A 24,958-nucleotide genomic window follows, 5' to 3' on the forward strand; every position below is an offset into this window, starting at 1 on the left:
CTTTCTGAGGCAGGGGCAGGCTCCCCACCAGACTGGAGAGGTGTGCAGCACAGCTTTCCATCACACCAGGATCAGCAGAGGGCCTGGCTGGAAGCTTGGCCCGTTAGCCCAGCTTCTGCCCATTGTCTAACACAGGGCCCCCTCACTCTGCCCAGACAAATCACTCTGCGGCCTGCTTTCCTCCCCTCCTGGTCTCTGTCCCTGAGCCCTGAAAGGGGCTCCTAGGCATGGAGCAGGGCAGGGTGTCATGAAGCCAGTGTGGGTCATCATCCTTGGGTGGATCGTGCTGGTGCCCAGGGTAGGGGCTGCCAGGAGAGGAACCCCGGAAGAGGCAGCTTTCTACAATGGAACCTTTCCGCCTGGTACGTCAACTCTTCTGCCATTCTGTCCTCAGACTGTCAGTCTATCAATCTATTTGTCTGTCTCTGATGGCCTTCCTGCCTTGGCTGGCTTGCCAAGGAATTAGATGCTTTGGCTTCTGGTCTGGTAGGATGGGAAACAGCTCTGTGTGGATGTTTGGAAAGAAAACTTTCTGGTACCGAGGTGTGGATGTGTGCTGGGGGCAGGGCTCTGCCCATCAGTGTGTCTATGTGGTGCTAAGAGTTCAACTTACAGCCTTGTCAATGCTAGGCAAGCACTGAGCTGCATCCCCAACCCAGAGAGTTTTTAAAAGTTACTAGACTTGAGGCCGGAGAAGTGATCCATCAGCTAAAAGTGCTTCCTGCTCCTGTAAGGGTTCAGTTCCCAGCATCCTCATCCATCTGGTGAATTAGAACTGCCTGGATTTCCAGCTCCAAGGTATCTAGGCTTTCTTCTAGCCTCTTCAGACTCCTGCACTCACCACCCTTACCCCCTCAACCCCTCCAACCAACACACAAATTGATAAAATAATAATAATAAAATAAAATTCTAAAACAAGTTATTAATATCTGCAGACGATAGATGCTAAGTGGAGCTGTAATTGCACACAGAAGGTTTTTAATTACTGTATCTTCCCTCTCCTTGCCTCCTACAGTCCTACTCCAGGGAGCTAGGGCAGGCCGTGGGGTGGGCGCGCTGGCCCGAGAGGTGAAGAAGCTGGAGCAGCCAGGGCTCGGTGTGGGTCTCTCTCCACAGGCTTCTCCTGGGGCGTGGGCAGCTCTGCCTACCAGACAGAAGGTGCGTGGGACCAGGATGGGAAAGGGCCCAGCATCTGGGATGCCTTCACCCACGGCGGGAGGCGGCAGGTGCCAGCAGACACAGCAGATGCAGCCTGTGACAGCTACTATAAAGTTCAGGTGAGTGAAGGGGCCTGTGTGGGCCACCCTGCCGAGAAGTGGGGAGCAAAGTGTGGGGACAGCTTCCTGACAATGTCCACCCGAGGTTCTGCTAAACGCCATGTACCCAGCGGAGCCACAGCGGGTAGGACAGTGGTGGCTGGGGCTGTGAGTACCAGGATGTAGGAAGAAGGAAAAGGGATGGGCTAGTACCTTAGTCCAAACAATCAGGTGCCAAAAAGCCAGTGACGCGGCCCCGTGAGCCGCCATGTGGTCTCTGGGAACTGAACTCAGGACCTCTGGAAGAGCAAACAGTGCTCTTAACCTCTGAGCCATCTCTCCAGCCCAGGTAGGTTTGTCTTGAATCTTGCATGGACTCCTCAAGGGTTCCCCAAGCTTCCGTCTGTGAGCACACTGCCGGCATGGAGGAGGAACTCATAGGACAGTCCTTAGAGGGTATACCTCTTGGAGCGGCGCTTATACATGATCCCCAAGGCCCCAAGACTTGTCTCCCCTCCCCTGTAGCCCAGGTCGCCCAGCCCTGCTTCCCCTGTCTACCCAGGAGGACATCGCCCTGCTGAAGGAGCTGCAAGTCAGCCACTACCGATTTTCCCTGTCTTGGCCGCGGCTCCTGCCCACAGGTGTCAGAGGTGAGTTACCATTGTCCCTTCCTTAGGTGCTCAGGGATCAGTGCTAGCTGAGGGTGACCTGCTGGGCTCAGCAGGTAACTGGGCTCCAGGCATACCAACAGCATTCTTCCATGGCTCAGGACACTGGGCTGCGGGTGCCTCAGCCTGCAGAAGGCCAAGGGACCCAGGAATGCTGTACCCCAGAGGAAAAGCCAAGTTCTGTTTCACTTACAGCTGAACAGGTGAACAAGAGAGGGATGGAATTCTACAGTGATTTCATTGATGCCCTGCTGGAGAGCAACATCACCCCCGTTGTGACCTTGCACCACTGGGATCTGCCACAGGTGAGGGCCGGGGGGGGGGGAGGGGGGGGTGGCTAGGGAACTTGGTTCAGCAGGAGGGAGCCTGGTGTGAGGGCCTGAGGGGACCAAGAAAGGGGGCAGAGCCTGGGGTCGGGCTCTGGACAGAAAGACGTGAGGAGTGACTGTCTTAGCTCATCTGTGCTGCTGTGACAAAATGCCACAGAGTGATGAAGTTAAAAACATGATTAGAGCCCAGCAATGGTGGCGCACGCCTTTGATCCCTTTGAAGGAGGCAGAGGCAGGCAGAGCTATGAGTTCAAGGTCAGCTTTGTCTACAGAGGGAGTTCCAGGACAGCCAAGGCTACCCAGAGAAACCCTGTTTCGAAAACAACAACAAAACAAACAAACAAAAAACATTACTCTGTCTCAGTTTTGGAGCACAATGGATCAAGGTGGGAGACTAGTCTGTGCTTCCAAGATGATGTATTGAACACTGTGTCCACTAGGGGGCGCTGTGTCCCCGCAAGGCAGAGGAGAAAAGGCAAAAGCAATGAACTAGCTGTGTCATTCATGAGGGGGCCGAAACAGCCACGGGCTGGAGAGATGGCTCCGTTAATAACAAAGCGTGAGGACTTGAGGACCATCCCCAGGGCCCACATAAAAAGCCAGCGGCCTTGTGCATTTGGCGGACACGGCCATCCGGCCTAGCAGAATCAAATCCACAAGCTCCGGTCTCAAAAATAAGCTGCAGAAGTGGAGACAGCTGACGCTGATTTCTGGCCCTACCCCCCCACCCCCACCCCCCGCGCACCTATAGGAAACATTACCTAGGAGGCCGTGCTGCTTGTACTGCAACATTGCGATCCTAATGTTTTCCACAACATTTGGCATAAGGAAGAAATAACCAAAAGAAAAAAAAAAAGTTCTGTGTGTGTGTCTGCTGCTGAGCCCGGGACCTTGAGCCTGCCAGGCAAGCACTGTACCATTGAGCTGAAGAAGCCTTTGGACTCGGGTTTGGTGACATCGTGTACGCCACAGGTTTCGCTCAACCTTTCTTTCCTCTGTTTGAGGCAGTTCCGCTTGCCCTCATCCATGACCATCATGCCCAGCCATTCCCAAAATGCTTTGGAAATTGCTGTTAACAGGCAGTTTTCCTTCAACTGGGCTCCACAGAGGTCACGGGGATGCCAAGGGCATGGCTGCCTGTGCCCTGTGCCAGATGGTGCCGGGTCCAGGGAACTGTAGAGAAGGTGGGGTGTACGCCATGCACAGAAGGGGAAAAGGAGGAGGTGGGAGGAGGCTGTAAGCGTCTAAGTGGGAGGGGCATGTGGAGAGCACTGGGGGCTGGAGGCGTGGCCTGAGGCCTCTAACTCTAAGGTGACTGGAAACTGGGTTGGGGAGCTAGCAAAGGCTTTTTAGCTGGGGGAGAAGTTTGCACCTTCCACTGAGCTGTCCAGGGGCATCTCTTCAAGCATACCAGGAGGACACGAGGAAGCCACGGCCGTCGATATCTAAGCACACATGCAGGAGAGCAGGCTTCCGCTGTGAAGGTCTTATGACGTCACACTAATAGCTGAGGCACCAGAGAGTGTCCTGACTTCGTCGAGGCCCTCCAGATCCTCACCGGGGCTCCCCTACCAGTGCCAGGCTTCCTGCTGTCACAGTGGGAATCCAGTGTATCACCCAGCACCCACCCAAGCTTGCTAAGCACCTGAGCACAGCCCTGCCCTTCTGGCCTCCTCAGGGGCGAGGACGACACGCCCTCCATGTTTACGTCTCATATCCAGGCTGACAGCTTCTTCCTAAGCAGGCATCCCCAGCTTCCTCCGCTGCCTCCAGTTTCTGCACGGAGGATGCACTCCCTTGCCTTAGAGGCTCTGTGCCTCATCCTGCATCTCTGCTCTCATTCCTGTACTGTGGTCACCCACATTTACCCAGACCCTTCACCCCCCACTCCAGAGCCTCCCTGGGGCACCAGCTTCTCTCTCTGTTGACAGACGCTCCAGGTCACATATGGTGGGTGGCAGAATTCGAGCATGACCCGGTACTTCAGGGACTATGCTGACCTGTGCTTTGAGGTCTTCGGAGACCGAGTGAAGCATTGGCTCATGTTCAGTGATCCTCGGGTAGGTAGGGGCTCACGTTCAGTGATCCTAGGATAGGTAGGGCTCCTCTTCAGATGGGGGGATGGGGATGTCCTCCGCCGTCTCTCATGAGCCTGGGCCCCCACTGCTGTCTCTGCAGACAATGGTAGAAAAGGGCTGTGAGGCCGGCCTCCACGCACCAGGCCTGCGGCTGCAGGGCACTGGCCTGTGCATGGCAGCACACCGTGTAATTAAGGTCAGCCAGGTCCTTCTGGGGCCAAGGCTGGGCTCCAGGTGGGGCCAGCACCAGGGGTCACGCCGAGCCTTTCCCACATCAGCAGTGCCACGGGCTCTTGTGCTCTGAGGATAGGTAGAGGCCAGCCCTACCACCTCACTGGCACTCCAGTCGGCAGGGTACTGTAGTGGTTGCTACTTCTGATCTTACCGATGGGTGGGGCAGACATTTGGAAACTTGTCTTGTGTAGGTGTAAACTTTGGTTTTTCGAGACAGGGTTTCTCTGTGTAGCCCTGGCTGTCCTGGAACTCACTTTGTAGACCAGGCTGGCCTCAAACTCACAGAGATCCACCTGCATCTGCCTCCCAAGCGCTGGGACTGAAGGTGTGCGGCCCCACGCCCAGCGGCATAAATTTTGTGAGGAATGGTGATGGGAAGTGGGTATGTGACAGTAGGTAAGGGCCGAAATCTGCAAAAATAGAAGGAAGAACACAGAGATTGCGAAGACGAAAAGGAAGGACTCAGAGTGGTCGCTGGTCATGAGCTGGGGTTTTGGAGGGAAGGGGGAGGAGCAGTTTGGAAGCATCAACAAGGCAACCCAGACACGTCCTTTTCCAGCTTACGATATGTGGGCTGAGGGGAAGTGTGCAGGGCAGCCAGTTGGCTCTCAGAGCTTGGCCGGTGCTCACGTGCACTGCAAGCTGGGGAAGGGGAGAGGCAAGAGGCTTACAAGACACGGGTAAAGATACAGGACGTGAGGTTGAGGATGCAAAGCCTAATGGAACTTGTCCTGGTAAACACTTGGCTGGAAGGACAGACCGCTGGTGACACACCCACATGAGCCCCCATCAGGGAAAAGGCTCTTACATTTCTCTTACTTTTTACAAAATTGATTTGAGATTTCATTTATTTATTTATTTATTTACTTATTTTTGAGGCAGGGTTTCTCTGTGTAATAGCAATCGTTGCCCTGGGCTCTCTTTGTGGACCAGGCTGGCCTCCAACTCACCAGAGATCCACCTGCCTCTGCCTCCCAGAGTGCTGAGATTAAGGTGTTTGCCACCACACCCAGAAAGATTTTTTGGCCTGCATGTCTATACACCGTGTGCCTGCAATTCAAGAAGAGGGAGCTGGATCTCCTGGGTTGGAGATCTAGGTGGTTGCTGAGTCTCTGCTCTAGCCTTTCTTACAGAACCCAGGACTGCCAGCCCAGTCACTAGTATGGAAGATAACCCACAGGCTTGCCTAAAGCAAGTCTCATGGAAACATTTTCTCAACTGAGGCTCCCTCCTCCCTGATGACCCTAGCTTGTGTCAGGTTAACAGAAAACTAGCCAGGATACTGGGTGTGGTGAAGCATGCTGTGGAGGCTTTCCCAGAGCAGAAAGCAACACTTGAAACCATTATATCCTGAAATGAATGAATCTCAAACATTAGCAAATGTCAGAAACACTTGGAGACCTTGTTTAAACACAGGATGAAGTTGGGCTCTGTGATAACATGCCTGAATTGCAGCATCTGGGAGGTGGAGACAGGGGGACTAATAGTTCAAAGCCAGCTTTCCTTTCACAGCTAGTGTGAGGACAGTCAAGGTTCCCTGAGACCTTGGCCCCAAACAAACCAGAAACAAACCGCAGAGGTGGCTGGGCCCTGCTCTCAGAGCTTGTGTCAGCAGGTCCTGAAAGGGCCCCATGAACTCACACTTCCACCAACCCCTCAGAAGTGCTGCCTTTCTAGAGACCCGCGTGAACAGTTTAGACACAATAAATTATGGGCAGGGATTGTTCAGCTGGTACAGTGCTGGTTTGGCAGAGGGCAAGACTGAGGTGTTGCCCTGATGGGGCTGGGTAGCAAAGTGGCTTCTGCCCCATTTAGACTGTGCTTCCTCCACAGTACAAAGGAAGCAAATGCCCCTGGGAGTCAGGGAAGGATCTGTGGTGTTTGAGACTGGATTCAAGACATGGGAAGCTTGATGTTGGAGCTCTAGAGTTAGGAAGGCAAAAAAGGGCACCCCCTAGGCAGCAAGATGGCTCCACACTCGGAAGACACTTGCTGAGACTGACAACTTGAGTTCACTTCCTGGCATGGTGGAAGGAGAGAATTGATTCCTGTTGTCCTCTGATCCCGCCTCCTCCCAATAAGTAAACAAACAGAAGAAAAGAAAAAAGAAATGTATGGAGAAAGAAAGGAAGGAAGGAAGACAGGCAGGCAGGAGGCAGGGGAATGGATGAGCCAGAGACATTTGCGGATTCCTTTTTTTCAGGCACACGCCCAAGCTTGGCATTCTTACAACAACACATGGCGCAGCAAACAGCAAGGTGAGCTGGGACCCTCCCTCAGGCTCACACATGACCCAGAGGAGCCACGTCCTGCCTCTGCCTACCCTGATTTTCCTCCTTTAAGGCCAAGTGGGGATCTCACTGAACTGTGACTGGAGAGAACCTGTGGACACCAACAACCCCGACGACATCGAGGCTGCTGAGAGATACCTACAGTTCTGCCTCGGTTGGTTTGCCAACCCCATTTACGCTGGTGACTATCCCCAAGTCATGAAGGACTACATTGGTGAGTCATATTTTTGTTTTTACCTTAGTTGTGTGTGTGTGTGCAGGTATACGTGTACACAGCTGTGCGTATGTGTGTGGACGTCAGAGGACAATCTCCTTAGCTGGTCCTCAGTTATCGCCCACCTTGTTTGTTTTTTGAGACAGGGTCTCTCACTGGGGTAGAGTTTGCCGAGTATACAATGCTAACTGGCCAGTGAGCTATGGGAGTCTGCCTTCCCCCTGCTGGGATTCAAGCACAGACCACCATGCTCGGCTTAGAACACACACACACGCACACGTACATGTATTATTACTGTGTGTGTTCATGCTAAGGCACAAGTATGGAAGTCAGAAGACACTCTAGAGTGGCTCTTTCCTACCATGGAGTCCAGGCAATGAATGAAGGTCACCCGGTTTGCTCACAACACATCTTTATCTGCTGAGCCAGGTCAACGGGCCACACTCAGCTCTTTTGCTTTTTGTAAAACATGAGTTCTGGGAATCAGGTCCTCCTGCTTACAAGGCAAGCTACTTCCCCAGCCCTAAACCTTTAAAAACTTACATATTTATTAGGCTGTGTGATGTTTCAGTTTACTATGTACATTGATGTTACATCTGGTTAAACAGGCTACCACTGTTTGTTTTTTTAATGTTTATTATGTATACAGTGTTCTGCCTGCATGTACACATGACATGTACACAGAAGAGGGCACCAGATCTCATTATAGATGGTTGGGAGCCACCATGTAGTTGCTGGGAATTGAACTCAGGACCTTTGGAAGAGCAGTCAGTGCTCTTAACCTCTGAGCCATCTCTCCAGCCCCTTATCATTGCTTTGTGGAGAAAATTAATTTTTTTGTTTGTTTTTTTGAGACAGGGCTGGCCTGGAACTCGCTTTGTAGACCAGGCTGTCCTCCAACTCTGAGATGCACCTGCCTCTGCCTCCCAAGTGCTGGGATCAAAGGTGTGCGCCACCACCCAGCTCGATGAATACTCTCCCTTTCTTCCAGCCTCCGAGAGGCACGGTGTACCGTGCTCTGCCGGCAGCTGCCCAGCCAGAGCTCCCTGCTCCTGGTGACAGTGGCTTTGTAGTCACGGATGGGCTCTGGAGCAGCACAGCCGAGCTAACGCTACATCTGCTGCTCTTTCAGTGAGAGCAACGGTTTTTTGTCTTTCTGTGTCTGTCTTATTTCAGCAACCTCAGCCACCCCAAAATGCAAATTACAACAGTTTTGAGAGTCCATCCCATCCAAGTCAGAACAGCTATCAAGAAAACAAACACTGGCTAGGGTTTGGAAAGAAGAACCCTCATTCAGTGCTGACGGGAGTGAAAACTGGTGCAGTTACTATGGAAATCAGTGTGCTTTACTCAAAAGCAAAATAAAATTTAAAAACAACAAAAAATAGGGCCAGAGAGATGGCTCAGTGGGTAAAAGCGCTTGCTACTCAAACCTGATGATCTGAAATGAATTTCCCAGGACCTACGTGGTGGAAAAAGAGATAGAGCCCTTCCAGTTGCCCTCTGCAAGCTCTCCCCGCCCCCACAGTGAGAACTATTAAACAACGTAGCTCTGTACCATTAGGCCGGCCCTCCACACACTGCAGACATGCGGCATGATTCACAACAGCCAGGAAATGGGAGCAGCCTAGATATTCATCAACACATGAACGGCTAATGAAGTTTGGAATATAGACACAACAGAATTTCATTCAGCCATTAAAACGAAAAATCATGACTTTTATAGGAAGTTGGTAGAACTGGAAATTCTGTTAAGTGAAGTAAGTCAGAATTAGAAAGATAAACATTGCGTGTTTTCTCCCAAATGAAGAATTTAAATTTGAGTGTATATACGTGTAGGGGATACTTCAAAAAGGGAGAAAAAGGGCTTTTGTTTGTTATTTAAGACAGCATTTCTCTGTATAACAGCCCTGGCTGTCTTGGATGGAACTCCCTTTGCAGACCAGGCTGGCCTCAACTCACAGCCACCAGCAAGAGAGGAAGTTTTTTTGTTTTTGTTTTTCCCAAAATGTGTTCACTGGGCTGGCTCCTGCTCATCTTGAAGCAGGTGCTTTCCGTGCTGCTTCCTCCTGAAGGAGCACCATCAGCCTCGCTTTTCTGTCCTCGGCTGCCAGGACAGTGGAACAGCCCACACACATGGGGACAGTGTGTACACGGCTGAAGACCATGGTGATTTTACAGCATCTGGGCATTCCCATCCAGTAGGAATCGGGGCTCTGAACCAAGAGCTGTTTCCTCTTCTCTTCTGGAGAGGGATGGAGGAGATGCTTTGAGAGAGGCCGGAAGGAGGAAGAGATCATAAGGAAGGGGGAGTGAGAAAGAAAGAGTACTGGAATGCGTGTGGCAAGAGGGGACCGACTGGGAAAGAGCCAGTGCCTGTATAAGATGCCACCAGGAAACCCATTACTCTGTGTGCTTTTTCCAGAGGAGTCAGTGCAGGACCAGTGCCCGCCGGTTTTTCTAGTTACTGAATTTGACTAAAAACTTGCTAATGTTTTAAGGACTGTTAATAGTACAAACCTTTCACTCCTTTCATCCTAACCTAGAGTCTCCCTGCAAGTGCTCCTCCTGTCCTCCTGTTAGATCACTGCACATTTGCCAGAGTGTAGTTCATGTTATATTCAGTGGCCTGCAGCTTTTTTTTTTTTAAGTTTTATTAATTTATTTATGTACGTGAGTTCTCTGTCTGCAAACCAGAAGAAGGCATCAGATTCCATTACCGCATGGGTGCTGGGAATTGAACTCAGGACCTCTGGAAGAACAGCCAGTGCTCTTACTCTCTGAGCCGCCTCTGCAGCCCCAGCCCGCATCTTTTACCCCTTACACATATATGTAGGCAATCCTTACACGGTGGCATGGAAAGTGCTGCCTTGTCTGTTCCAGCAGACACACATCATGGTACGGATGGCCGCTCAGCAGCAATTGTTATTTCAGGGGACTTTACTGTCTTGGGTTTATTTTGTGTGTATGAGTGTTTCCTATAAATGTGTGTCCATGTGCCACATGCAAGCGAGGTATCTATGGAGGCCAGAAGAGGGCACCGGATCCTTGCGAGCTGGAGTTACAGATGTCAGTGAGCCCCTTGTGGCTGTGGGGAACTGAACCTGGGTCCTCTGGCAGCAAGTATTCTTAGCTGCTGAGCCATCCCTCCAGCCCCTATTTTTAGTATTGTGGTGCTGGGGGTCAGACCCAGGGCTCATGCATGCTGCATCCTCAGTTTTCCATCATTTAGTTAGCCATCCCCTTGGCAATAATAATGTAAGTTGTTTCCAACCTTTTGCTACTCAATTTACCTGAAGACACTTGACTGAAGATCCTTTCCCACACGTGAGCGAGATACATGATAAAAAGGTTTGGGGCTTGTCAGTTAAAAGCTGACCTTTACAGTCCGAGCACGGCAAAACTGCTCAGTGGAGGACCTGTCACAGCCGACGCTGTCGACATTTGAACACGTCATGACTCTCGCTACCACCAATGTCCTTCCAGCTTTCTAGAAGGAGCCCACATTACCAATTTTTCAATGGAAGGAACAGTATAGCCGTGCTTTTCTCCAAGTACCATTCACTGAGTAATCGTGAAAATATTGCATTCTTTGGCTGACAGGGGTCAAATCCAGGGCCCTGTATGTGTCTCTCAAGTACTCTACTGCTAAGCTACACTCCTAGCCACAAACAGTAAGCAATATAAATTTAGAAATTTTTTTTGAAAATAGGCTGGAGATGGCTCAGCAGTTAAGAACGCTTGATGCTCTTCCAGAGGAGCAGGGCTCAGTACCCAGCATCTACACAGGAATGGCAGCTCACAACTGCCTGTTCCCTGCACCTCCAGGAAGGCAACACCCACCTCTATGGGCACTATACTCATGTGGGCACACACACAAACATAGACAAGAGTAAAAGTACAAGTTGGCAGGGCGGTGGTGGCGCACGCCTTTAATCCCAGCACTCTGGAGGCAGGGGCAGGTGGATCACTGTGAGTTCAAGGCTAGCCTGGTCTACAGATCAAGTTTCAGGACAGCCACGGCTATACAGAGAAATCCTGTCTAAAAAAAGTAAGTGATTTTTTGACACAGGGTTTCTCTGTGTAGCCTTGGCTGTCCTGTAGGCCAGCTTGGCCTCTAACTACAGAGATCTGCCTGCCTCTCCCTTCCAAGTGTTGGGATTAAAGGCGTGAGCTACCACAGCTCAAGTTCTTTTTTTAAAAGTTTTTCTTTTTTTTTTTTTTTTTTTTGTGTGTTTGCCTTTATGAGTGTTTGTATGTGCCTTGTGCCTCTGGAAGTCAGAAGAGGGTGTTGGACCTCTAGAACTAGAGTTGTGGCCAGCTGTGAGCTGTCACGTGGGTGCTGAGATGTGAGCCTGGGTCCCCTGCAAGAGCTGAGCCACTGCTCCAGCACCAAAGCCCAGTTTATACGTGACAGTTCCAGCGGTGCGGTGGGACAAAGCAAAATGACCGTGAGAAATAAGACCTGCTTAAATTCTCCCGTTCACTCCTGTCAGGAATGAAGAGTGCAGAGCGAGGCCTGGAGACGTCGAGGTTGCCTACGTTCTCCCTTCAGGAGAAGAGCTACCTTAAAGGCACATCTGACTTCCTGGGACTGGGCCATTTTACCACTCGATACATCACTCAGAGGAAATACTCCTCCCTCCAGGGTCCCAGCTACCAGAATGACCGTGACTTGGTAGAGCTTGTAGACCCCAACTGGCCAGAGCTGGGGTCTTCGTGGCTCTATTCTGTGCCATGGGGATTCAGGAGGCTTCTCAACTTTGCTCAGGTACCTACCCCATCAAACACGTGAGACCGTGGAAACTGGCAATACTGCATGTTAACCTCTGCACACTGCACACTGAGCTCTGCACTGCATGAGACTCGACCAAACGAACAAAACCAGCTCAAAACGACAAAGCTGGTCAGCCAATAAATCCAGGCCCCTGCACCTCACAGCCTACTACAGAGGCCCTGCAGACTGTTGCTTACGTAAACAACCACCTCCAATTACAGCTGAAATCTGACACTTAATTTACCTTTTTCTTTTTTAGTACATACTTTTTACTTGATGTATATGAACCTTTGCCTGAAAACAGGTATGTGCGCCACAAGATTGACTGGTGCCCACAGAGGGCACAGAGAATTGTGGGCTTGCGTGTTTGTGCTGGGAATTGAACCTGTGTACTCTGGAAAGCGGTGAATGCTTTCAACTGCTGAGGCATCTCTCTAGACCCTCTCCTAAGTTTGCCCTTTGACAAGTTCATACATGTATGTGATGCATTTTGATCATGTCTGCTTTTCATTATCTGTTCTCCCTCCCCACACTCCTGTCTAACTTTGCTTCCTACTCTCACGTCTTTGCATGTCCCCATGTGTGAGCAAGTTTAATGGGGTAGCTTACAAGCATAGGGTGGGAGGGAGGTCATTTACCGGCGCAACTAAATGGCGCAAGAAAATGGCTGCCCCCCTCTCAGGTATATTGCCCATCTAACTTGAAAGGGAGTTTGAGGGAGAGAATAAGATCTGGAGTGTGCTTTCCCAAATAAGATCCCTTTCAGAGAACTATATTCTTCCACATCAACTCGCCTACCTACACTCATCTCTCAATAAACATGTCACCCGACACCCACTAAGAAAGCGCTAGCTCCATGCACTTCATTAGACTATGGCAGCCATGAGACCCAGAAGACCGCCTCTAAGTCAGGTGTTTGACACCCATTCTTGCCTTACTTCCAGACTCAGTATGGTGATCCTCCCATACTCGTGACAGAAAATGGAGCATCTCAGAAGTTACACTGCACTCAATTCTGTGATGAGTGGAGAATTCAGTACCTCAAAGGATACATAAATGAAATGTTAAAAGGTGAGATAAAACTAAGATTTGCTTCATGTTTTTCTGTTTAGACAAAATTCAGTCTATCATCTACCATCAAATAAAACTTGCTTCTAGACCTCATAGAAATACTCTCTCTATATCTCTAAGTAAGCGAAATGCATTAAGAATGGAATCATATCTTCACAGCTATAAAAGATGGTGTGAATATAAGAGGGTACACTTCCTGGTCTCTGCTGGATAAGTTCGAATGGGAGAAAGGCTATGCAGATAGATACGGGTTCTACCACGTTGACTTCAATGTGAGACACAAGCCTCGCTACCCCAAGGCTTCAGTTCAGTATTACAAGGAGATCATCACAGCCAATGGGTTTCCAAACCCACGAGAGGTAAGGCTGACCTACCCATGACGCTTGTTCTGCTCTTACAAGAACTAAAGATTGAGATGCACCACACCCTCCTTTTTCTTTAAGGAAGGGGGAGGGGGTACAGCTTCCCTGCCTCTCACCACTTCTGCTCAGGGTGGAGTGAGCACACCTCAAAATCCAGTCCCTCCCAGACAGAGCATCAAGCTGACGAGTCCTGTCAGAGCTAGGTTCTAACGGAGCAAACCATGAAGGCAATGGTTTGCTGTGTTGTAGCCCCAGGGCTACCCAGGATGCGCGGCCTCTTCTGCCACTGAAGTGAAAATGTCCTCCTACTACCCATCCCTTGGGGTTTTATTTTCATCCAGAACACATTTGAACAATAAGACTAAAAAACATGAATCAGATGGGAATTCTGATGAGCTAAAAATGTTACCCTGATGCAAACAAATACTACCTACTATTCAATATGTAAAATGTTCTGTAAATCAAATGTAGGACTCTCCCACCAAATGGCAGAACCATATACATGTACTGCCTCCAAGGCAAGATTAAACAGAAACAAACTTTAAGCTTTTTGTTTGTTTGTTTTGAAACAGGGTCTCTCTATGTAGCCTTGGCTGTCCTAGACTTGCTCTGTAGACCATGTTGGCCTCCAACTCACAGAGATGTGCCTGCCTCTGCCTCACTGAGTGCTGGGATTACAAGTGTGCCACCATATCCGGCTAAACTTTAAGCTTTTAAAACCTATTAAACAAGGAGTCATGGAGCTCTTGTTCAGTTCTCAGCACAACTGCCTACAACTCTAGCTCCAGGGATCCAGCACCCTCTGCTGGGTGCCAAGGGCAAACAGGTGCACCACAAAAATAAACGAGTAAATAAATAAATATTAAAACAAACAAACAACCTACCAAATAGTTCTAATAACTTACAAATTGCCCATCAGCTCTACCTTGTCTGTAACTGCATCTACATCATGGACTGTAAATTATGATATAAATTAAAAACAAATGTGAGCCAGGTGCGGTGGCCCACACTGTCTGTAATCCCAGTACTCTGGGAGGCAGAGGCAGGCAGATCTCTTTGAGTTTGAGGCCAGTCTGGTGTACAAAGTGAGAGTCTAGGTCAGCCAAGGCTACACAGAGAAACAGTGTCTCAAAAAAAGGAAACCGAACCAAAACACAAACGTGACTTGCTTGCTAGAATTGCTTCAAAGATGTGAAGGCGTTTACTCTGTCATTATAAGAAAGCTACACGAAGCTGGGGGTTGACCTCATGGCCAGCCTCAGCTACACAGCCAGTTTGTGGCCAGTCTGGGCTCCAATGAAAAGTCTCAAAAAAATTAAAACCAAAACGGTGGGTAGATTTAAAATTATGTGTTTGTCGCCAGACAGTGGTGGTGCATGCCTTTAATCTCAGCACTCAGGAAGCAGAGGCAGACGGGTGTCTGTAAGTTTGGAGGCCAGCCTGGTCTACAGAGTTCCAGGACAGCCAGAGCTACACAGAGAAACCCTGTCTCAGAAAACAAAAACAAAAGTGTTTGTCTTCGTGAGACTGGTGAACTGGTAAAGGCTCCTTTGGCCAAGCCTGATGATGTAAGTTTGATCCCTGAGACCTAAGTGCTAGGAGAGAACTGATTTCTGAAAGTTGTCCTCTGACTTCTATGTACACATACACAACAATGCATATAAATTTTTGTAAAAAAAAAAAAAATTACCTCACTTATTCTAAAAAAAAAAATTTAAACAAAAATGTAAGACAACCTTGCTTATCCAGTGGGTTTTCATCAGGTGGAAAGCTGGCATCTCCAAGCTTTGGAAACTTGCTCCATCAACAACCAGATGCTTGCCACAGGTGAGGACATTCTTTTCTTTGATAACTATGTAATTTACATATGATGGCATTACTAAAAGTCTCAGAATGACCTAGCTAAAGTCCATTTATGACCACAAATGTCTTTACCTTTAATGTTGTCTTATAAGCATTTAAAATTTTGTCTATCTTGGGTACTTGGGCTACCAGAGGCATCTTTTGTACACACTAAGCTGGCTAAACTCCTAGCCCATATAGCATTTTAAATATCTGTCTACCTAATCTATTTATCTACGGCCAGATTAGACCAGACTAACACGGGCTAAAGACTCCACTTAAAAAAAACAACAACAAATTGTATTAGAGAAAGCATGAAGCACAAGAGAAATAGCGGAGGGTGAATTTCTTCTGTATGTGTGCAAGTCAGAGGACAACCTAGTGTCACACTCAGGAGCTTGAACTGCTTCTTTGCTTCACTGGCCTGAAGCCCATCACATAGTCTACTATGGCAAGCCAGCAAGTTCTGGGCTCTTCTGGCCGTTCTATTTCCCTAGCTCAGGGTTGCCATTTCATCACTTTTAAAGTAGGGTCTAGAAGTCAAACAAGGCAAGCACCTTACTGACCGAGCCACGCCCCCATTCCTGAGAATGACTTCAAGTACTGTAATTTCTTTATTTTTTATTAGTCACATTTTATTGATGCTGTATCCCAAGTACTGTAATTTCATTCTTCTGAATTACACTGTAATTTTATGTGTGTACCGCTTTTGTTAAAATGGGCAAGTGGAAGAGGAAAAATCAGCCATTATCAACTGGAATGAAGAAAAGGAAAAAGCAGGTCTTACACTAATTAAGCAAGTAATTTTGGTTTGTGTGGCGTTGCTAGGGAGTAAACCTAGGGTTCAAAACCACTAAGTGCTCTACTACTGAGCTTTCTCCCCAGCCACTTCACTTTTTAAAAATGTTACATTTTAATTGTATTTATTGCTGTTGTGTGTGTGCCTGTGCTCTGAGGCATTCAATGAATGACTTTGTAGTACTGTCTCTTTACATGGATTCCAGAAACTGAACTCAGGTAGTCAGGATCGGGTGGCAAGTGTCTTTACCCACTAAACCATCTTATCAGCCCTACTTTAAAAAGAAGTTTGTTTGTTTTTGCTCACGTGAATGGGTGTTTTGCCTGCAAGTATGTCCATGCATCATGTGAGTGTCTGATACCCAAGGAGGATAGAAGATGGTGCTGGATCCCCTGGAATCAAGAGTTACAACAATGTGTGCTGGGAACCAAACCTGGGTCCTCTGGGAGAGCAGTCAACGCTCTTGACTGCTGAGCTCTCTCTCCAGCCACGGCCCTACTTTTTGAGACTAGGTCTCACAAACTTGCTTAGGATGGCTTTAAACTCAGCAGCTCTCATAGGCCTTGAGTTTGTGATACTCCTGCTCCTGCCTTCCAAGTAGCTAGGATTAAAAACTATTCAGTATTCTCTAATATTTAAGGGTTATTCTACGCCTTAGAGATAACAGCAATAAACAAAACACTGTCCCTATCCTCTTAAAAGTAGCCTTGGCTGTCCTGGGCTCACTTTGTAGACCAGGCTGGCCTCAAACTCAGAGATCTGCTGCCTCTGCCTCCCTGAGTGCTGGGATTACAGGCGTGTGCCACCATGCCTGGCTGCTGTTTTTCTCAATGATTTTCATCGTGTACATTGGTGCTCTGCGTGCATGTGTCTATGCGAGGGTGTTGGAACCCCTGGAACGGGAGTTACAATTGTGAGTTGCCATTGTGTATGCTGGGGTCTGAGCCTGGGTCCTCTGGAAGAGTGGCCTGTGCTCCTAACTATGAGCTGTTTGTTACTGTTTGTTCTTTTGAGACAGGGTTTCTCTGTGTTGGCCTACTGGCTGTCCTCGAACAGCCAGGTCACTCTGTAGCCCAGGCTGGCCTCGAATTCAGAGATCCTATCTCTGCCTCCCCACGGGAGCACTGGGACTGAAGTGTTTGCTACCACCACCTGGCTAAAAAAAGCATCTTTTTTTTTCTTTTTTGGTTTTTAAGATAGGGTTTCTCTGTGTAATAGCTCTGGCTGTCCTGGACTCGATTTGTACACCAGGCTGGCCTCGAAATCAAGAAGATCCGCCTGCCTCTGCGGATGTCTGGGTGCCGGGATTAAAGGCCTGGACCACCACACCCAGCTAAAGGCATCATTTCTTATGCAGTGGATCTAAAAGGATCCCAAATACAGAATGCCACCAGTGTTTCTGAAATCCCTGTTTTTTCTGTGTAAGGGCAATCTAGTGTCATTCTTGAATGGGGGAGCGAAGCAGGTGCTGAGCAGCCCTCTCACCCTTCACGGGCTAGTGTGCCAGCAGACATGCTCCTAAATGATCAGTCTACGGTTATAAACCATAGGCCACCAAAACAGAGCAACTGCAACTCGGTGGGAACGCAGGCTTTGCCGACCAGCCCGTGAGCCTCCTGAGAACATGTCCATGCCTGTCTACTGCAGACATCAGGGCGCTCAGCAGACAAAGCAAAGCTGGTTACGTGAAGGTCTTCCATTGGGTCGGCACACATAAATCACTTAGCTCTTAAAAGATTATACCACGCAACAATTATCAAATAAATGTTTACTTCTAAATGAACTTTTGTGCCAACAAAGAAATGAGTTTAAGAATTACCATTAGAAGTTGCAATATAGAGACTCCCACATCGCTTAAAGGTATATGAGATATAAGTATATAGAGAATAACAAACTCAAAAAGCTAGAAATGTTGCCAATGGTTTTTCCTCCCTTTTGACACAGGGTTTGTCTGTATAGCTCTGGCTTTTCTGGAACTAGCATCACACACCAGGCCTCTCCGCCTCCCCAGTGCTGGGATTAAAGGTGTGCACTATCACACCTAGCCCCAGTAAAAACCTAGGGAACCCATGGAATATAGGTGGCAGCTTTTTGAGATTAATGCAATGCCGGCACGAGTGTTATCCATACATAGGCTAAGTGAAATGCCAGTGAAAGAACCAGATTTTATCTGACATCTCCAGCTCTCGAGTAAGCTTTGTGTAATGGTACAGACTCCCAAAGGCTGTGTGCACGCTCAGGGAAAGCTCTGTCCACACTACGGCCCCAGACCTCATTACAAAATAATGTTTGATTCATTAGTTCCCTTTTACAACAAAGGAGAACAATTGGAAACTACAGTGGTCAAAACAAAGCTCACTTCTGGTGGAATGTTCTGTTCTAGAGCCCTTGCTCAGGCACATGCACGTGGCTTCAGAAATCGTGGCCCCAACAGTCTGTGCCCTCTCCATCCTCATTGCTGCCCTGCTGTTAACACTTCTCTTCAGGAGCTGCAGCTGAGACAGGATCTCATCTCCACCTTCATCTTTCAGAGACTCTTCAGGATCACCCTTCTTTTCTGCTTCAAAAGCTCATGTGATGTCTATTTTTCAGATGCTGAAAATGACCTTTCTTTCCCTTCCCCCTTCTTGGTTTGTGCTGAAATTTAAGAATCAGAAAATAAAAATATGAATAAAATGAAAGTGACCTGTAATCTCAACTCTCCTGAAGTCAGACTTAATATATTTTTGCAATATATCATTCACGTATCTCATTTTTCAAAATTAGGAACACAGTATTGATTATTTCTCATTTATCTGAAAATATTTCTTTTTAAGATTTATTTATTCATTATGTATACAATGTTGTACATGCCAGAAGAGGGCACCAGATTGCATTATAGATGGTTGGGAGCCACCAAGTGGTTGCTGGGAATTGAACTCAGGACCTCTGGAAGCACAGCGGGTGCTTTTGACCTCTGAGCCATCTCTCCAGCCCTGAAAATATTCCTTTAATGTACAAATGACTGCCACCCCCGCACTGCCCTATCTGATGACACTGTCAATCTAACCCTTCAAGCTGCAGACTATCAGCTAAGTGGGTGGACAGCAAGTTGCGCACAGCCTGTTCCTGCAGTCACTGCCCCGCACCAGCAGAGGGCAGGACAGACTGTGGTGTAAACTAAACAAAGGTTTTTAAAATTTAAATGAAAGCCAGGTGGGGTGATGCATGTCTTTAATACCATCATTCAGGAAGCAGAGGCTGGCAGATCTATGAGTTCAAGGCCTGCCTGGTTACACAGTGAGCTCTAGGACTATATAGAACAACACTGTCTGAAAGAGCAAACACACACACACACACACACACACACACACACACACACACACACACAAATTAAAGTTCAATTTGTTCTTTAACTATTGAAAGATCCCCGGAGGGTATCTTCCGTCAGAGAGACCCCCTCCCAAAGATCAACGAGGCCATTCGGATGCAAACAGCAAGAGGCTTTTATTTTGATTCACGAGTACTCGGGGCGAAAAGTCATTCGGAAGACTTCCGCGCCCCCTAGGTAGAAAGCTGGGGTTTTTATAGGGTTTTAGAGGCAGAGGCACTGGTACAGAAACGAGAGGGCATGGTTACAGGGGGCTGATTGGTACGTTTACACGAGACCACAATTTGCGTCAAAGTTTGGCAGGGGCACCAAGATTTCAGGAACTGGGTGGTCAAGGGGGGTAGGATGACCCCTTGACGTGGCCCGCCACCTGTTATTTTGTTTTTCCCTATCTTAGCTGAAACAGTCTCACAGATATCTATGAGAGTGAATAACACAAACTGTTTTTAGTATGACTGGGGCAGCCTGACCACAGATATCCCAAGTGGGTGACACAGCTAGGATTTCTCAGTAATTTTCCAGTTTCTCATCTGGCCTTCAGAGTTTTACAAAACAGTGGTGTCTCACAAAATGGCATTAGCTATGTTTAACTTAGTGTGAGGCTGGGGTCTTTCACTATGATAAAATTAATATCCATTTCTTAGATGACAAATGAAGCTGAAGAAGGAATGGGGTCAGGCATTTTACTCATTATTTAGTTTTACTTTTGTTTCTGAAGCAAGCAAGAAAACAAACAAAAGAGGCCCGAGGCTAGGCAACAAAGTGCCCACCTCTAATCCCAGGTGGGTCTCTGGGAGCTCCAGGCCAGCGAGGCCTATAGAACTTTTTATTTTTTTTCTCAAAAAACAACACAAAAGAGGACTTTCCATTCATTCTCCTAATTAATACTAACTCAATGTAAGATGATTTTATTTATTTACTTATTATTTCTTTTTGGTTTTTTTCAAGACAGGGTTTCTCTGTGTAGCCCTGGCTATCCTAGACTCACTTTGTAGACCAGGCTGGCCTTGAACTCACAGGAAGCCACCTGCCTCTGCCTCCCAGAGCAGGCATGCACCACCAGGCCTGACTTAGATGATTTTTATTTTTTAGGTTTAGAGAGACAGAATTTCTCTGTGTAGCTGTGGCTGTCTTGAAACTTCCACTGTAGGCCAGGCTAGTCTTATCTCAGAGCTACTCTGACCTCTGTTTTAAAGAGTACTGAGACTGAGTAAGGTGCGCGTCAACACGACCTGGTGGTGCTTAATTTTTTATTTTAAAAATCAAAGTAAGGGGAGGAAGGGCTGGAGAGATGGCTCAGAAGTTAAGAGCACTGGCTGCTCTTCTAGAGGTCCTGAGTTCAATTCCCAGCACCCACATGGTGGCTCACAATCATCTATACTGGGATCTGGTGCCTTCTGCTGGTGTTCAGGTGTACATGCGGGCAGAATATTGTATACATAATAAATAAAATCTTAAAATAAAATACAAAGATATTACCACTCAAAAATTATTATTTTTTGACTGTAGAGTTAAATGGCCAACAAAAAGTACAAAGGAATCAGAGACTTGCAAATAACCTGGCAGGCCATTCAGGGGGTGACTGGAGAACAATCACATTCCTGATGTGTGGATTCAATATGACAATGTAAAAATAGTTAAAATACAAGGTGCTCAACACAACATACTTGAGAGTGCACAGATACCTTGCAGGGACCTTCAGTGCAAGCTACTTGAAGTGCACCTGGCTGCAGGTGGCCATGTTAATGAAGACCGTCCTTTCTTCCAAACTACCGTTCAGTGTCAACTCAGAACAATCTGTAGGCAGAAAGACAATGAGGTCAGTAAGACCTGTACCACAAGACAGACGCTGAGAAGGACAGCATCTGTCACTTGAAAAGAATCTGTTTGGCAAAGCTCAGCCAGGGCAATCGTTTACACAGTTCACACTTCTGATGCCTTTAAGCCACAATTAAACAACTTACCATTTAAAATGGTACCTTTAAAAATGGCTACCTTCCCTTGGAATCCAAACAAGTACATGAATTTCTGTGTCACCACTTAGGGTTCAACAAGCGTGTTTTCTAAATCCTGCTACAATTTAATGTCAGAGAAGAAATTCTTAGAATTTATAGTCTTTTTCTGTTTTGTTTTTTGTCACAGGGTTTCTCTGTGCAGCCTGGCTGTCCTGGAACTTGCTTTGTAGACCAGGCTGGCCTCAAACTCAGAGATCTACCTGCCTCTGCTGCGATTAAAAGTGTGAACCACCAAGTGCAGCTCAGATTTTATACCTACAGGTCAGGAAAAGACCTATAAAAATGATTCCTCCCAGAAAGACTTAATTTACTAGCAATCGTCTTTACCAGGCTTGTGGGAACTGGCGTGGTCTAGAGGAGGGCTCTCGCTCAGCTGCCAAACTGTGTTCACCTTCTTCTGACCACCGCTTATTTCCACTCTCCATTTCTGTGGCTTCTCACTAAAGAAAAAATATCAAAAGAAAACGTAAAACAAAACAAACCAACCCTTAACCAATAAGCAAACAATAGCTATTCCCTTCCTTCCTTCCTTACAGAAATTTAGTGAAATCCTTATGTGACAAGTACTGAGGAGGGCTATAACAGGTCACAATGCCCGAGCTGGACAAGAACAGTCAAGAAAGGGAGAGAGACAAACACACACATTTGAAAGAAAACATTTTTTAAAAAGCAGTAACAGACTGGACAGTAGTTAAGAGCACTAGCTGCTCTTCCAGAGGACCTGGGTTCAATTCCCAGCAACCAAATGCAGCTCACAACTGTCTCTAACTCCAGTTCTAGGGCTTCTGACACCCTTACACAGACACACATGCAGGCAAAACACTAATGAACATAAAATACAAATAAATTATACATATTCTCTCTCTCTCTCTCTCTCTCTCACACACACACACACACTCTCACAGGCATGCATGAGCACGCAGTAATAGAGAAATACTGTGTAAGCCAAGCATGGTGGTGTCCTCAGCAATTCTACCATGTGAGAGGCTGAGGCAGCAGCGTCACTTCATGTTCAAGGCCAGCATGGGCTACATAGAGTTCAAGGCAAGTGTAAACAGTGAGACCCATTTCTACCCCCTATTCTCCCTCAAAGAAGGAAAGCAGTACAGGAGTTGGGGGAGGTGCCAAGGCAGACAAGCAACTGGTAAGGAACAGGAGTGAGCAGAGGGTGTTTGAGCCTTGGGTGACTAATGATGGTCATTAACAGATAAAATTCGGGCTGGAGATGGCTTTGGGGTAGGAGTACTGGCTGTTCTTCCAAAGGTCCTGAGTTCAATTCCCAGCAACCATGTGGTGGCTCACATGGTAAGATCTGATGCGCTCTTCTGGCGAGCAGGCACACATGCAGGCAGAATACTGCATAAATCTCTTTAAAAAAAGATAAAATACGAGGAAAAAGTGTAATGACTCACATTTAATTATGAAATTAATTAATTAGTTTACTTAATTTAAAAAGATTATCATGGCAGAAGAGATGGCTCAGCAGGTTCAGGCCTGAATGAGTTCCATGATGAAGGGGAGAGCTGACTCCTGTGAGTTGTCCTTTGACCTCAACATGTGTGCCACAGCTTACAAGCACCCAACGACACACATATACACAAGAATAAATGCATCAATAAGTGTAATAAGAATATTAATTTTGGGATATCACGATGGCTCAGTGAGTAAAAGCGCTTGCTGCCTGACATGAAAGGCTGACAACCTGAGCCTCATCTTCAGAATACAAATGAAAGGTGGAAGGAGAATAGACTCTATAAAGTTTTCTCTGATCTCCATGCGCATGCCACAGCATGCACTCTCCTCTATATAGCATACACACACACACACACACACACACACACACACACACACACACACAAAATAACGTCTTTCTACACTTTTAGTGAGCAAAGACAGGTATATTCCACAGCACACATGAAGATCAGAGGACAACTCTCAGAGTCAGTTTCCTGCTTCTGCCTTGTTTCTGAGGCAGGGCTCTCATTACCCTGTTGCACAGGATGTGAGCACTGGGGTTCACGTGGCTTCTCCTGTCTGTCTCCCCTCTAGCACAGCTAGCACAGCTAGCACAGCTGGAATTACATAAACAAGCCACAACAGCGGCTTTTCACATGAATCCTGGAGATGGAAGAACTTGCTGACTCCCACCAGGTAAGCTACCTGGCCCACTTCTGCTTTGACTTTTTTTCTTTTTTGAGACAGCGTGTCAATCCGTAGTTCTGTCTGGCCTAGAACGTGCCATGTAGATCAGGCTGGCCTTAACTCATGAGAGGCACCCACATGAGTCCTGGAATCACAGGTAGCCAAAACCATTTTTTTTCTATAATATGTCGATTTAATTTGGCAAATTAATAAGCCATTAGAAGCTGGACACAGTGGTGCACGACTATAATCCCAAAACTTTGGAAGGTGAAACAAAATTTAAAGACAGCCTAGGTGATATAGTTAAGACCCCATCCCCAAAACCAACCAACCACTGGGCATGGATGGGGCTTACTTTCAGTATGAGAGAAGCTTCAAGAAGCAGACATGAAGAAGAAGAGCCAGGGAGATCAGAATCTGTATGTCAGAGTGAATGGCCACAATTCTCTCACTCCCAGTTACTCCTTGGTCTTGCTGTCCCTGTCTATCCTCAGCATTTTCTCTCAGTCTGTCATTTCTTCCTGGCTATTATTTTTCCCTTGATTTTGTGACAGAACTGTAAATTGACAGAACAAAAACTAGAGACTCAAAAGTCTTCAGTGACACAAATTCTGTGAGAAGAACCACGAAAAGCCATGAGACTCGAATCAGGGAGTAGATCAAAGACTAAGGTTAAGCCATGCTGCTTCATGAAATCATATGGAAAATGGGCTCCAAACTGCCCATAAGGTACAACGTCATTGTTAAGTGCTTACCTTTGATACAAACTCTTTACAGCAGCAGGTCTGACTGGCAACTGAAAAACGTGTTGCTCATCAAGAGGATGTTGTTTGTAATATTTTATGCAGGATCTAAAAAGATAAAACAATTTCTTTTGGTAATAAGAGCCATCAAGAAAGATGAATGCTTTCTAGTCTAGAGAAACATTTTACTGAGACCCACTAACCAGGAAACTGACAGAATGAGTTTAGAGCCATAATATTAACAAATCCTACTCTCTCACCCCTTCACACACACACACACCCCGCTGCAAAACAAAACTTTGCCGTTGTGGCACGCCTGTAATCCTAAGGCTTGGGAGGCAGAGGCAGGTGGATCTCTGTGAGTTCCAGGCCAGCCTGGTATTCAAAGCGAGTCCAGGACAGCCAAGACTATACAGAGAAACCCTGTCTTAAAAAAGAAAAAACAAACAAACAACAAAAAAGATTATGTTTTCTGTCTGGTGAAGGAAATCCCATTCACTTAAAAATATATCATAGTACAGAGATTTCTTATGTAAAATCATTGGGCTAAGAATGTAGCTAAGTGGTAGGCAAGGTTCAATCACAGTTGAACACAAAGACAGTGGGAAGAAGGAAGTATCTGAAAGAGAAAAATAAGTAGCACAGGAGAGATAAATAAAGATTCCATGACTTCCCGAATTCTGGGAGTTTAAACAAATAAATTTATTTATTGTGTGTATCTGAGTTTTTGTGTACATGTGTGGGTGATACCATGTTCAAGTACACAT

The 24,958-nt window shown here is 47.1% G+C and overlaps 2 protein-coding genes across 7 annotated transcripts in view; one reads left to right on the forward strand and one right to left on the reverse strand.

The window, feature by feature from the left end:
• Window positions 1–247: 247 nt before the first annotated feature.
• Window positions 248–18,420, forward strand: Lctl (lactase like). 3 transcript variants are annotated; one of them, XM_055597482.1, is made up of 13 exons: window positions 248–362; window positions 1,117–1,277; window positions 1,819–1,906; window positions 2,120–2,229; window positions 4,185–4,313; window positions 4,432–4,527; window positions 6,769–6,823; window positions 6,909–7,070; window positions 11,567–11,841; window positions 12,792–12,918; window positions 13,078–13,277; window positions 15,044–15,107; window positions 18,305–18,420. In XM_055597482.1, the coding sequence occupies exons 1-13, from the start codon at window positions 248–250 to the stop codon at window positions 18,418–18,420; spliced, it is 1,698 nt and encodes a 565-aa protein (XP_055453457.1). The 3 variants fall into 3 exon arrangements, with proteins under 3 accessions (XP_055453457.1, XP_055453460.1, XP_055453467.1); XM_055597485.1 differs by lacking the exons at window positions 248–362; window positions 1,117–1,277; window positions 1,819–1,906; ... (1 more) ...; window positions 13,078–13,277; window positions 15,044–15,107 and having other exon boundaries at window positions 4,224–4,313; XM_055597492.1 differs by lacking the exons at window positions 248–362; window positions 1,117–1,277; window positions 1,819–1,906; ... (2 more) ...; window positions 13,078–13,277; window positions 15,044–15,107 and having other exon boundaries at window positions 4,224–4,313.
• Window positions 17,675–24,958, reverse strand: part of Zwilch (zwilch kinetochore protein) — a 34,950-nt gene continuing 27,666 nt past the window's right edge. For all 4 annotated transcript variants that reach the window (XM_055597465.1, XM_055597459.1, XM_055597450.1 and 1 more), the window contains 4 exons: window positions 24,204–24,299; window positions 21,634–21,746; window positions 20,977–21,088; window positions 17,675–18,558 (listed from right to left, as the gene is read on the reverse strand). In XM_055597465.1, the coding sequence (XP_055453440.1) occupies window positions 21,000–21,088; window positions 21,634–21,746; window positions 24,204–24,299 (298 nt within the window). In that variant the 3' untranslated portion in view covers window positions 17,675–18,558; window positions 20,977–20,999. The remainder of the gene's footprint in view (window positions 18,559–20,976; window positions 21,089–21,633; window positions 21,747–24,203; window positions 24,300–24,958) is intronic.

This window comes from Psammomys obesus, unplaced genomic scaffold (assembly GCF_907164565.1).
Source record: "Psammomys obesus unplaced genomic scaffold, mPsaObe1.curated_primary_1811, whole genome shotgun sequence".
Classification (NCBI taxonomy): Eukaryota; Metazoa; Chordata; class Mammalia; order Rodentia; family Muridae; genus Psammomys; species Psammomys obesus.

Excerpts from the sequence above, each read along its gene's own strand:
- Lctl (XM_055597482.1), top strand. The coding sequence starts at position 248 with ATGAAGCCAGTGTGGGTCATCATCCTTGGGTGGATCGTGCTGGTGCCC. Across the intron at positions 1,907-2,119 it reads CCTGCCCACAGGTGTCAGAG|CTGAACAGGTGAACAAGAGA; the intron begins GTGAGTTACCAT and ends TTTCACTTACAG. Across the intron at positions 7,071-11,566 it reads AGTCATGAAGGACTACATTG|GAATGAAGAGTGCAGAGCGA; the intron begins GTGAGTCATATT and ends CACTCCTGTCAG.